The sequence below is a fragment of the Rana temporaria genome, chromosome 5, assembly GCF_905171775.1.
Source record: "Rana temporaria chromosome 5, aRanTem1.1, whole genome shotgun sequence".
Taxonomy (NCBI): Eukaryota; Metazoa; Chordata; class Amphibia; order Anura; family Ranidae; genus Rana; species Rana temporaria.
In genome coordinates this window covers 197,889,155-197,902,279 of record NC_053493.1, presented here as the reverse complement: position 1 = coordinate 197,902,279, position 13,125 = coordinate 197,889,155, and the positions used below count along the sequence as shown (strand labels likewise).

General features: G+C 42.0%; 1 protein-coding gene across 1 annotated transcript in view; it reads left to right on the top strand.

Moving 5' to 3' along the window:
* NDUFS6 (NADH:ubiquinone oxidoreductase subunit S6) overlaps nt 1-12,908 on the top strand; it is a 40,635-nt gene extending 27,727 nt beyond the window's left edge. Inside the window, exons 3-4 of the mRNA XM_040353470.1 lie at nt 8,582-8,704; nt 12,787-12,908. Of these exons, the coding sequence (XP_040209404.1) occupies nt 8,582-8,704; nt 12,787-12,855 (192 nt within the window). The 3' untranslated portion in view covers nt 12,856-12,908. The remainder of the gene's footprint in view (nt 1-8,581; nt 8,705-12,786) is intronic.
* Nucleotides 12,909-13,125: the final 217 nt, after the last annotated feature.

The following is a 13,125-nucleotide window of genomic DNA, read 5'->3' as shown; positions in this document are numbered from 1 at the left end:
CCAGTTTTCAGCGCTGTCACACTTTGTATGACAATTACACAGTCCTGCAAAACTGTACCCATATGAAATGTTTAATTTTTTATTTATTTTTTTGCACACAAATGTGTGCACAAATCTTTACTCTGTTAAGCACGGATGGGTACTGCACTGTTACGTACTGCACTGATGGGATGGCATTGATTAGAGGTCGACCAATATTTGTTTTTTCTCTGACCGATGCTGATATTTAGAAATCGGGGCGGCCGATATATGATGCTGATTTTTGCGGCCGATATTTTTGGACTTTTTTTGGGGCAGATGGCACTAACTTTCACTGGCAGGTGGCACTGGTTGGCATTGGCAGATGGCACTGGCAGGTTTCACAGCCGTATATAGTATAACTGTGAAACTGAATGCTCTCTGCAGCGCTGTGGTGTGTGAAACTGTATGGGGGGGGAGAGAGAGGAGCTGACAAATTCAGCGTGATGTTCGAGGTGGGCGGGACCCACAGCTATCCAGCCAATGATTGGGCGGTTTAAGAAGGGGGCATGGCCACTTACATGTAGTGGCCCGCCCAGATCCCATCCCATTGCCAGGTGTTGGCTACACCCACCCACCCCAGCATTCAACCTCAATTCTCCCTCTCTCCCTTGCTGCTGGCAGAGGTGCGATCAGTGTTAGGACTGACATTCCACAACTCCATTATGCCCGGCTGGGGCCACAAACCCCCAAGCGCCAGGACGAAAATTCTACTCACCATGGCGACCTAGGGTTTGTCGAGCCCTGTGTTATGAGGTTCATATAGCTGGTTACACCGTGTCTTTAACACCTATGGTTACCACTGTGGGAGGAGAGTTTTCCGGATGTTACTATCCCTCTCTAATCTGGTATTTTCACAATATTCTTGGGCTGTTTTAAAGGATGCTTTAAAAAATCTAGGTTAGATTAATCAATATCTACTGTATTTCCATGGGTCCTCCTGGACAACTGGATTCCTGCCCTTGTGTTGTGTTCTCCCACTTATTTCTTTCTTGCATATATTTTGCTCTAGCTTCAGTTGTTTGGTTCTGGTTTACTGTACTAATCAATTTGGCAGAAGGTTTTTGTTTTTGGTGATGTTTGTTGCTGTTGGAGGAGGTGCCTATCTGCCATGGGCCGTCCTTTAAAACTCATGGAAATGGTGTTATCACAAAGTCTGGATTATTTTAATTTTTTTAACATTCTTCCAGTGGTGTATTTAGGATGGATTCACACCTATGCAGTTTTAGTGTTTTTTTTTTCATATTTGCACTACAGAACATGTTCCATAGGAAACCATGTTAAATGGACTGTAGTGCAAATCTGCAAAATGCACTAAAACTGCATAGATGTGAATCCAGCCTTAAAGGGTCACTAAAGGAAAACATTTTTTTTTGCTGAAATGACTGTTTACAGGGTATAGAGACATACAAGTTAACTGATTCCTTTTAAAAAATGATTACAAATAGATAAAAATCAATCATATAATGTGCCTGCAGGTTAGTTTCACTTTTAAACTGGTTTCATGTTCCTGTGAACTAGAGAGACACACAGAACAAAAACAAACAAATCCAGGGCAGTGTTTTGTTTTTAAAATGAATCTGGTTCTGTTAAGTTTTAGACACACAGTAATGACCAACAGTGAAAAGCTCCCAGTACTGTGGTTATAGGGAAACGGATAACCAGGAAGTGTGGAGATCAGAGCAGAATTACAGCAACTTCAAAGCAAAAACTAACAATAAGGACATGAAACTAGGACTGCAGTAAGGTAAAGGAAGCTATTTAGCTAAAAAAAAAAATTCCTTTAGTGATCCTTACAAGTGTATGTGAACCTTAAAGCGGGGGTTCTCCCTAAATTTTTTTTTTTCTTTTTCTTTTTCCTAGCATCTCATTCAGCATAGTAGCGTGAGCTACAGTATGCCTATATATTTTTTTTTTGGCGCCGTACTCGCTGTGTTATCGCGTAGTAAAGTTTCAGGGGAATGGGCGTTCCTATGCAGAGGGCTTGTGATTGACGGCCGGCTATGGCACGTCACGCTTCACGGAAATAGCCGAAATAGGTGTTTGCTCTTCACGGCGCCTGCGCAGTCAGCTCCGATGTCTGTGCGCAGGCGCCGTATAGCGCCGGGAAGAGCCGAGACCTACTCCGGCTATTTTCGTGAAGCGTGACGCGCCATAGCCGGCTGTCAATCACGAGCCCTCTGAATAGAAACGCCCATTCCCCGCGGGGAGTCTGAAATTTTACTACGCGATTAAGCAGTGAGTACGGCGCCAAAAAAATATATAAATGCATACTGTAGCTCGCGCTACTATGCTGAATGAGATGCTATAAAGTTGTTTTTTAGGGTGAAACACCACTTTAACAATGGAATTCCCTTATTTGTTCCCCTTTTGGTCTGTTTAACCACTTCAATACTGGGCATTTTCACCCCCTTCCTGCCCAGGGCAATTTTCAGCTTTCAGCACTGTCGCGCTTTGAATGACAATATGCCATAGCATATGTAGAGGGTTCCCAATTTGCCCACATTCACTCCAACAGTGTGGCGATGAGTTGAGGAAATGGTGTGCTAGTCTGTACGGGGTGCAATGCCATCTATTTGCTATTTTGATGATGAGTTCCCAGTGTTTGACACAATGTGAGGCTTTATGCGTTTCTCTAAAGGTATATTGCCATTGGTCATCTGAGAAGGTAGTGCCCAATTCCGTTTCCCATTTCTCCATTGCTTTTGTTTTTTGAAAAGTAAGTTTGTCATGAATGGTGTTGTAGAGTAATGATATTCCTCTTTGTGGTTGTGTAGGCGTGGAATAAAAGTGCCATATTTTGGAAGGAATTTTAATTTTTTGGATTCGGATGTTCTTTTAGGAAGTGTAGTATTCGCAAGCAAGTAAACAATAAAGAGCTTGGCAGGTGGTATTGTTCCATTATTTGTTGTAAGGATTTAAGATGTGAACCAACATCTAGATCTGATATGTGTGTAATGCCCTGTTCTACTAGGCCCTTAATTGACAACATTGGCATTTTGTGATTCTAGAATGAGCAGTGGAAGCTTGTAATCCATTTCCTGTGTTTGCAATTGTGTTTGGCTTAGGAGGTGTCTCCATGCCTTCAGTGAGACCTGCATGGTTGGAGAAATATTTTTGATGTCCCATGGTATCCAGATGTCACCCATGAGCAGTGTCATTAGGTCATTTGGGGAATTCCATTCTTCTATGTCTACCCAAAGTTGTGTGTTGTAATTTTGTAGCCAGAACTTGATATGATCTAATCTGACTGCCCACAAGTAGTCTTAAATGTTCGCTAGTCCCGCCCCTCCTACTTTCCTGTAGGAGTAGAGATTATTTCGGGAACATCTAGCTTTTTTGCTTCCCCAAATGTACTGCCAGCACATTTTTGACAGGGTCGTGAGGTAGTGGTTCAGTATAGGAATTGGTAAGGTACGAAACATATATAAGATTTGTGGTAATATTAACATCTTGAAGGCTTGTATTTTGCCAAACCACGATATTTCCCGTTTCGATATTTTTTTTAGTTGGGTTTCCAGTTTGGTAATAAGCGGGATGAAGTTGGCTTTAGCTAGTGCTCTAGTGGTATTGGTGATAGTTACTCCTAAGTAGGCGATACCCCTTCCGCTCCATGTGTATGGTAGTTGCGTTTGTAAAGTGTTTTTTTATGGACGGTGGTATTTTTATGTCCAGAATCAGGGATTTTGTGAAATTTAACTTTATAGTATGAAATATCTCCTCCAAAGGTTGTAAGGATATTGTGAGCCTGTATGAGGGAAATAAGATGACATCGTTCGCAAATAAATTAATAGTATCTGCGTTAGAACCGAACTGAAAACCTGAGATCATGGTGTGATCTATCATCTGATTGAAGATGCTGGGCGACAATGGGCATCCCTGGTGGGTCCCATTCGTTATATCAAAGGGAACCGATAGGAAACCTGCTGAGAATACTTGTGCAGATGGACAGGAATACAAAGCCAGTATCGCTGTTAGTATGGAACCCTGGAAACAAAACTTGGATAACACCATTTTCATGTAGGTACAATGGACCCTATCGAATGCCTTCTCTGCGTCTATAGACAACAGCAGAGAAGGCACCTGATTTATTTATTTTTTCAGCGTGGTAAATTACATTAATGATTCTCCTAGTAGCATCCAAGGTTTGTCTCCCCTTCACGAAACCCATCTGGTCGCGTTTGACAAGAGATGGAATAATATCAGACAATCTTTTGGCCAGCAACTTGGCATATACTTTGATATCAGTATTGAGAAGGGATATTGGTTTGAAATTAGCTGGTGTGTCAGGAACTTTTCCTGGTTTGGGTAAAGTCACTATATGTGCTCTCAGCATCTCCTGGGGAAAGGTTGAAGAGTGCGCTGCCTTATCAAAGACTGTGCACATGTGTGGTGATAGTATTTATTTGAATGACTTGAAGTATTCATTGGAGAAGCCATCTGGCCCTGGTGATTTACCATTGGGTAGTGAATTCACAACTGTTTACATTTCTTGGCTATTGATTGGCGCATTTAGGTCTGCTAGTTGTTGCGTTGACAGAGATGAAAGTTTTAGTCCCTGCAAGAATGACTCTATTTTTTCTGCAGTTGGTTGAGGTGTATGGGGATCGCTGTGTAAGTTTTATATAGCGATCCGTAGTAGTCAGCGAATTGATTAGCTATGGCTTGCGGGTTCACTATTTTGTGGTGCAAGGTGGGGTGTTTTAAGTATGCTATTCTAGTTTTTGTGCGTGCAGATTTTAGACTGTTCAAGTATTTACCTGCTCTATCAGCATTAGCGTAGTGGGTCAATTTCAGGTGTCTAAGATGTTTGTCGTATTGTTGAGAAAGGAGTTCTCTCAATTTTTCTCTAAGTGTGGTCAGTTTGTTTGCAAGGGTCGCTGTTGGCAATGTTTTGGTTTGTGTTTCTGTAATATGGATGTCCGCAAGCAGTGTATCCAGTTTAGACATGTATCGTTTTTTTTTCTTTGGCCCCTACCTAGCTGGATGAGTATGCCCTTCATATATGCCTTGTGTGCATTCCAAAGGACATATGGGTCAGTAACTGAGTTAGTGTTGTCTAAGAAGAAGTTTTGGAGATGCTGAGAGATTGTAGTGTGTGTTCTGGTGTCTTGGAGCAGTCTAACATTGCAACGCCAGATGGGTGATGAAGAAGAGACTCCCTGTTCTAAGAAAGACATAGATATAGCAGCGTGGTCAGACCACATAATGTCATGTACTTTAGTGGTGTCAACCCGTTGTAGAAGCCACTTATCTGTTAGGAACATGTCAATGCGCGAGTATGAGCAATGTCTATGTGAAAAAAAGGTGTAGTCCCTTTTGTTGGCGTGATGGCATCTCCACGCATCGAACAGTTCCTCCGATTTTTGAGTACGTTTTGAAGGGACTTCATACTGTTAGGTTTACATGTGGTAGAGTCCAGTAATGGGTCTGAGACCATGTTAAAGTCTCCGCACAACAGGCTCCCGCATTTCATTGAATTGGCCTTTTGGATGACCTTCCATATAAATCGAAGTTGATGAGAGTTTGGGGAATACAGTGTAACTATCATGTGTGGTTTGGAGTTGATGTCTCCAGTAGCTATTATATACCGTCCACCGGAATCCATGAAAGTCTCCTTGGGTTGGAAAGATAAGGAATTTCTTGGCTAGTAGGACTCCTCCTTTCTTGCGGTCCGGTGTACAAGCCATGAGTATATGTGGATAATCCCTGTGTGTGTGTGTGTGTGTGTGTGTGTGTGTGTGTGTGCAGTTTGGGGCTTTGTTTTGTTGGAAGTGGGTTTCCTGTACACACAGGATATCTGCCTTATGCTTACAGGCCTCTTTCCATAGGGAAAACCGTTTCGCAGGGTGATTCAGCCCCCGTGCATTAATCGAAAAACATGTGATCGTCATAGAGGATGAGGTGTAGCTGGTGGTGTGGCAACGTATAGTAGGTACTCACTGCGGCTGCAAGACGTGTTATGCTCTCGGTGGTGCGATGCGGCAGAAGCATCCCGGATAGAAGATCTTCAGTGCATGGATAGACGGTTATGCGGATATGTCTGCGTATATCGAAGAAAAAACAAAAGAAACAAGGAACAAAAAGGTTTAACACGTAGAGCATAAAAAAATGGATCTTTCAATGGATCCGTGTGCAGATAGAACTGCTAATAACTTGCGGAGGGGGAAGAGGAGAAGAGTAAATGCAATCTCCTGTCCCCGGAGCTATGTGTGATTTGGCATGTGGGTTCGTTAGGAAAGTCCACCGGCTTTTTCTTTTGGGAACGCTTGTGGGAAACTACTTGCCACTCATTACTTAGTGCATGAGGTCCTGGTGGAGGTGAACGTGGAGCATCCTGGTCAGGGAGTATATCCCATCGCCTCAAAGCGGTGATCCCTTCCTCCAGTGTGGACACTGATATTGTGGCCCCCTTGTGAGTGATAGAGCGAGTAGCTGGATATTTCCACTTATGGAGGATTTTGTGGTTCCTTGGTGATGGTCGCTAAGTTGCAGCGACGCTGTAGTGTGTGCCTGGATAGGTCAGGGAGCAACCTCAATGTAGCATACTGCTGGGGCACATTTTCTGGTTTGTAGGTGTGAAAGAGGGCGCTAGATTGGTGAAACCTTTTCCACTTGGGACACCCTCTGATAGTGTTCCCAGTGTGGCAAAAAATTGTGGTACAATTAATATACCAGAAAAACCTATATACAAAATAAACGCTCAATAGTTGGCATCTTTAAATAGATGCATATAGAATTAATAACAAGCCGATTGGTGAAAAATATGTGAGCAGCAAAATCAAAAGTGACAAATGGGCTCCACAATATAGTCCAAAAACAACAAGTGTAATAGATCCAAGATATAGTAGAAGAATATATAAAAAATATGTAAAAAATAAATAGATAATAAATCAGTGCCTCTTGATTGGCGCTAATGGAACACAGTCTCTGAAAATTGCTTGCACAAAATGCTTCAATGGATGTTCATGCACAGTAGTCTTGATATTCCTACAGCCACCACCATAAGATATGCTGTCACCCGATGTGCTCTTGCAAAAGTATGTGCTTACCAGAAATTGTAGACCACTTTAACTAAAAAGTAGGTCAAACAGGGCTGGACAGGTTAAGTGCCTGCTCACTGTGGGTCACACTTGGAATCTGCCACAATACTTGATTCGATTGGATTCTCAGCAATTGAATTCATGAAAACAGGAGAAATAATATAGTGTAATGCCGTTTTGTTAAAACATTCTAAAAACAAGCTGATGGCCTTTTACTTGTGGTAGTGCCTGCCCGGCACTAGGACTGCAAGCGTGGTAAGTCTGCCCAATGGGGTCTCGTGTACCGCCGCGGTGGTTTTGAATGGGGACTCGTCCTGCAATGCCTCAGGAGCGGGATCAGCTGGTGGGTGTTTGTGTCAGACTCGCCGCCACGAGTCTGCGGCGATTGGTTTCACTAGATTTCAGTTAGGGGTATCCGAGTGAAGGGGCTGAATACAAATGCACGACACACTTTTCAGATATTTATTTGTAAAAAATAAATAAAAACCATTTATAATTTTCCTTCCACTTCACAACTATGTGCCACTATGTGTTGGTCTATCACATAAAATCCCAATAAAATACATTCATATTTTTGGTTGTAACATGTCAAAATGTGGAAAATTTCAAGGCACTGTGTGTGTGTGTGTGTGTGTGTGTGTGTGTGTGTGTGTGTGTGTGTGTGTGTGTAATAAATAAATATATATATATATAATTTCTCTATCATAACCAAACTAATCTATTTTCGCGTTATCAGATGAAGGTGATGCATAATGCAGATCCTGTGCCGAGCTATTTGTTGGCCACTTAGTATTTTTCTTGAAGCACAGCAAATGCTTTATTTCTCATCCCTACTCATTTATCTGCTAGAGAGAATGCGTGTGTATTTCTCCAGTAGGATTGATTTTCAGAGACCAAGCATTAATAATAAGGTCATCCATGCCTTGAGTGCCGTGCATTAAGTGACAGTAGTATGGCCTTTTTGTCATTCAGAAGTGTCAAGGCATCGCATGGCCATCCCACAAAGTAGGTAGATGGGGTCTTTCAGCTGCCACAGTCGGTGCCTTGATGTCTGCCAGAGTAACCTGGAAGGTATTTGTGTTGTCAGTCACTGAGACATCACATTACTTTAAACTGTAACACAGCCTATGTGCGGTTAGCTGTCTTATCCATCAGCATGAGCAGATGGAAACAGTACATCATTTTAATGCACCTATTAGGAATACCCCCATAAGAAGACAGACAGAAACTTATCCTGTGCGAATAGAAGATTCTAGGAGTTATGTTCATGGCTGTTGTCTAAATATGAGGCTGTTCTAGTGGTATGAAATTATTTTATGTATTTCAAAGCACATTACCACAGCAACTGGGTTAATACAAACTTAGCTTTTACATATAAGGTTAATGAGTTTTAACTTTTGTTACTTGGAAGGTAATTTTAGGCAGTGGATCATGGGTTGTTACAAACTGCTGAGCATCTGTCTTGCCTTTTTAAAAAGCCACGTGGGATTGCATCCATTTGACAGTGTTTGTCTTTGTAGGTGAATGAGCAGTTTGCTATTAACCTGATTGCGGAACAGCCTGTTAATGAATCTGGAAACCGAGTTGTATCGTGCGATGGAGGAGGTGGAGCTTTGGGTCATCCTAAAGTATACATCAACTTGGTAAGTTGGAAAGGATACAAAAAGTGAGCCGCTGTACCCATCTATAACTGGCCTAAACGGAAAGGAGCATTGGAGGGCAACAAAATGACAAAAAAACAAGCAAGGAAAAAGCTCTACTTGCCGACCTAACGGTACTTGCGACCAACCAAATGAAATTGTTTAATAGTATGCATTAGGGTTGTCCCGATACCACTTTTTTAGGACTGAGTACAAGTACCGATACTTTTTTTCAAGTAGTCGCCAATACCGATACTTTTTTTTAAATGTGTCCCCAAATGCAGCCATGTCCCCCCCCATATGCAGCCATGTCCCCCCCCCATATGCAGCCATGTCCCCCCCCATATGCAGCCATGTCCCCCCCCATATGCAGCCAATACGCGCGCCGTTCCCACTCCCCCTCGCTCGGGATTGGACCGTTCACCCGAGCAAGGGGGAGTGTCTATACGCGGCGCCAATCATTACAGCTATTCAAAGCTGTAATGGAACGGCGCGCGTATTACACAGTCAGTCGGCGGTAGTGGGGATGCGGCGTAACGGCATTGGCGGCGGGGGGGGTAGGAAGTATTCTATTCTGGTATCAGGGGTATTTGCGGGAGTACGAGTACTCCCGCAAATACACGGAATCGGTCCCGATAGTATCGGTCCCGATAGTATCGGTATCGGGACAACCCTAGTATGCATTAAAAACGTGGGTATAGTTTGCACACATTTGCAAATGCATGCGTAAGTTACAGGCTCCGCCAAGGAACACTGTTGCCTGTAGTTCCTATCTCTGACTACTGAGAGACTCCACAATGAAAGTACATGCATTCTGATGGGGAAGAGGAGGGAAAATGGGCTGGAGGGAGCCCACCGCTCCTTTAAAGGTACAGGGACACACTGAACACCCAGCAAGCTCTTCAGCAAGTAGAGTTTGGATTTTTCCTTGGTTGTTTTTTGTCGTTAAGTTGGAAAGGAGATGCTTTGGTGTGATCTTAAATGGGAAGTAAACCCTCCTAAATAAAACAAAAAAAAAAAAAAAACCTGCAAGACAAAGGCATAATGAGCTAATATGCATAGCATACTAGCTCATTATGTATTTACCTCAGATCGAAGCCCCCGCATCGGTCCACGTCTCCCCCTCCATCCCCCAACATGATGTCCCAGAGTTACTTCCGGGTATCACGGCTCTGGCGCTGTGTTTGGCCGGAGCCGTGATGACGTTACAGGCGCGTGGGAGCCGTCGGTAACGGCATGCAGACTGAAGCAACAGCACATAGGTGCCATTGCTTTAGTTTGCCCCAGTGCGCATGTGCCTAGGAAATCGGCACATACAGGGGATATCTCCTAAACCGTGCAGGTGTAGGCGATAGCCTGAATATAGGCTTACCTGTAGCATAAAGTTGTAAAAAAGGGGTTTACAACCACTTTAATGAAGAGCATCTATACTATAAAATATGTAAGAAAATGTTAATGGCATCATTGATGTATAACTGCATCCCCAATTAGATTTTACAGCTTGATATGCTTTTCATAAAGCTTCTTAGCTGGGTCTGCTGGGAGTTCAAGCTCTTCAGAAAATAAAATGGAAGTTTTACTGTACATATCACTGGCCCAGCTCAGAAGATTTTGACAAGCGGCTGTGCTGCCTTGGTGATATCTCTCACTGGATTAACACAGGTAAGTATAAGACTGATGGCAGAGCTTGGGTAAAGACCAGATAAAATATAAGTGTAATAACACCAAATGTAGAGTTACACTTTAACCACTTAAGAACTGGAAGGTTTTCCCCCTTAATGACGAGGCCATTTTTTGCGATACGGCACTGCGTCACTTTAACTGACAGTTGTGCAATGCTATACCCAAACAAATTGATGTCCTTTTTTTCCCACAAATATAGCTTTCTTCTGGTGGTAATCGACCTCTGCAATTTTTTTTTTGTGCTATAAACAAAAATATAGAGCGACAATTTTGAAAAAAATATATATATTTTTTGTTCTAATAAATATCCAAAAAAACGAATTTCTTAATCAGTTTAAACTAGTTTAGATTCTTCTTCATATTTTTTGGTATAAAAAGAAAAAATAAGCGTATATTGATTGGTTTGCGCAAATGTTATCACGTTTACAAAATAGGGGGTAGATTTATGGCAGTTTTATTATTTCTTCTTTACTAGTAATGGCGGCGATCAGTGATTTTTAGTGGGATTTTGGCGGACAGATCGGACACTTAAATTACATTCTTGACACTTTTTTGGGAACCAGTGACATTACAGTGATCATAGCTAAAAAAAATGCACGGTTATTGTACTAATGACACTGGCAGGGAAGGGGGTTAACATCAGGGGCGATCAAGGGGTTAAATGTGTTCCCTCACTGTTTTACTAACTGTATTGGGGACTGTGTAAATGGGGAAGCCCACAGGTCCGTCTTCCTGCATAGGAGAAAGACAGGATTTTTATGATCTCCCCTCCCGATTGGCTCCCCCACTGGCTGGTGGGCGTGCGCGCGCATTTCTGGCGGCACGCAGGCAGCCACATATCTCCATCTACAAGCCAACGTACTATGACATTGATTCTTGGGAAGCGGCCACATTACAACTGTGGTGGCTGGTCCTTAAGCAGTGGTAAATTCTTTCTTATGGCTCAAAATGATAATTTCCTGGGCGCTGTCACCTTCTTTCTGTTCCTGTGATTGTTGGGCATGCACCACCTGTGTGCTCGGCTTTAATTTGAAGGAAACTTGTACTGAAAGAAATACAAAATTGCTAGTTGCCCGTCTCTGGTGTGGGCCAGTCTGCCAGAAAGTATTCACAACAAGCATGCAGATAGATCAGGAATTTGAGAGTGGAATTACAGCTGCTACACTGCATACTAGCAACAACCTGCTTATCTACATTGGGATTTGGTAGCAACAAGCTGCTGTCTCTCATTGAAGCGTTCTCCTTCAATTAGTGGAGAGTACACAAGGGAGAGAAAGGTTAATGTTGAGCCAGTAGAGACATCTGTATGTGAGAAATGTATATCCTGACCTACTATTTAAAGGCTTTAAACTGTGTTCTCTATCCTGATGAGCTGAAAAAGTAAGTCCCATTTCCTCAGCTAAAAAAGACAATACGGCCTTTAAAAGAATAATGTACTGGATGTATGTTTTTTACACGTGAAGATTTTTTTTTTTTTCATAAAAAAAAAAAAAACATTTTAGAAAATGTACAAAGAAAATAATGCAGCATATTACAAACTGAAAGCTTGTGCTATCAACGGCAATCATAATGTGCAAAAAGTATCCACATAATTGCAAACTTTATAATAAAAATCTGTGTAAATGAAGTCCGATGCAAAAGAGACCAAAATATGTGATGAATATCAGTGCAAAGAAAGGGTCTTCCGCCAGTGCGTAGCTCCTGCCCCAATGCGTTTAACCCCTTCTTGACTAGCCGCAGCAGTTATACTGGGGCATTATGGTTCCCCTGGAGAATCGTTGTAGCTGTATATCTGCTCTTTAAGACGCTGTAGCAGGTGTGTGCGCGCGCGCATCCACATCGTGTCCCCAGAGACGATGCGCAAGGACTTCGCTTGTGACAGAGCGAGAACTGGGATCTGTGTGTGTGTGTAAACGCACAAATCCCGATTCTGTCAGGGGAGAGGAGACAGATTGTGTGTTCCTACTAAGTAAAAAAAATAAAGATGCCATTAATCTATCGCCTATTTTGTAGACGCTATAACTTGTGCGCAAACCAATCAATATACGCTTATTGCGATATTTTTTTATGTAAAAGGAAATCCATTCAGGATAAACTGGAAAAGAAATTGTTTAAACCCAGAATACCAGGGGATCTTCAGACAACAGAGCAACATGGTACAGAGGTATGATCTATGCTGGGACTAATTATTCCATTCAGTTCTAGTGAAAAGAAAGTTTGAGTTCAGCTTTAAGCCACTTATGGAAAAATATTTTTATTACCAAGAAAATCTTTTTTTTTTTTTTCTGCAGTAAACGTGTGTGTGTGTGTGTGTGTGTGTGTGTGTAATTAAAATATATATATAATAAAAACTGTGTACATTGATAATGCAGCATAATATATATTTTTTTTTTTTCTCTCAGGACAAAGAAACAAAATCTGGAACTTGTGGATATTGTGGGCTTCAGTTTAAACAGAAGCATCATCACTAAAATATGCAATAAAAATAACCTATGTAAAAATAATAAAGGTGTATAATAATTTAGATGCGGTCTTCTCTTTCTTTCATTTGTGTGTATGCTGTGATGGCATTAAAGTGTACTTCCTTTTTATGTAGCGATACTAAACTGCAAGAATTTTAAACCTGACATTTATGTTCATGTCTTGCATCAGTTGAGATACCTGTTGGTTACGTTGCGCATAAAAGCGATATCGCTTGTGGTGGTTTTCTGATTACTCCAGATTTTGTTATGCAGTAAAGT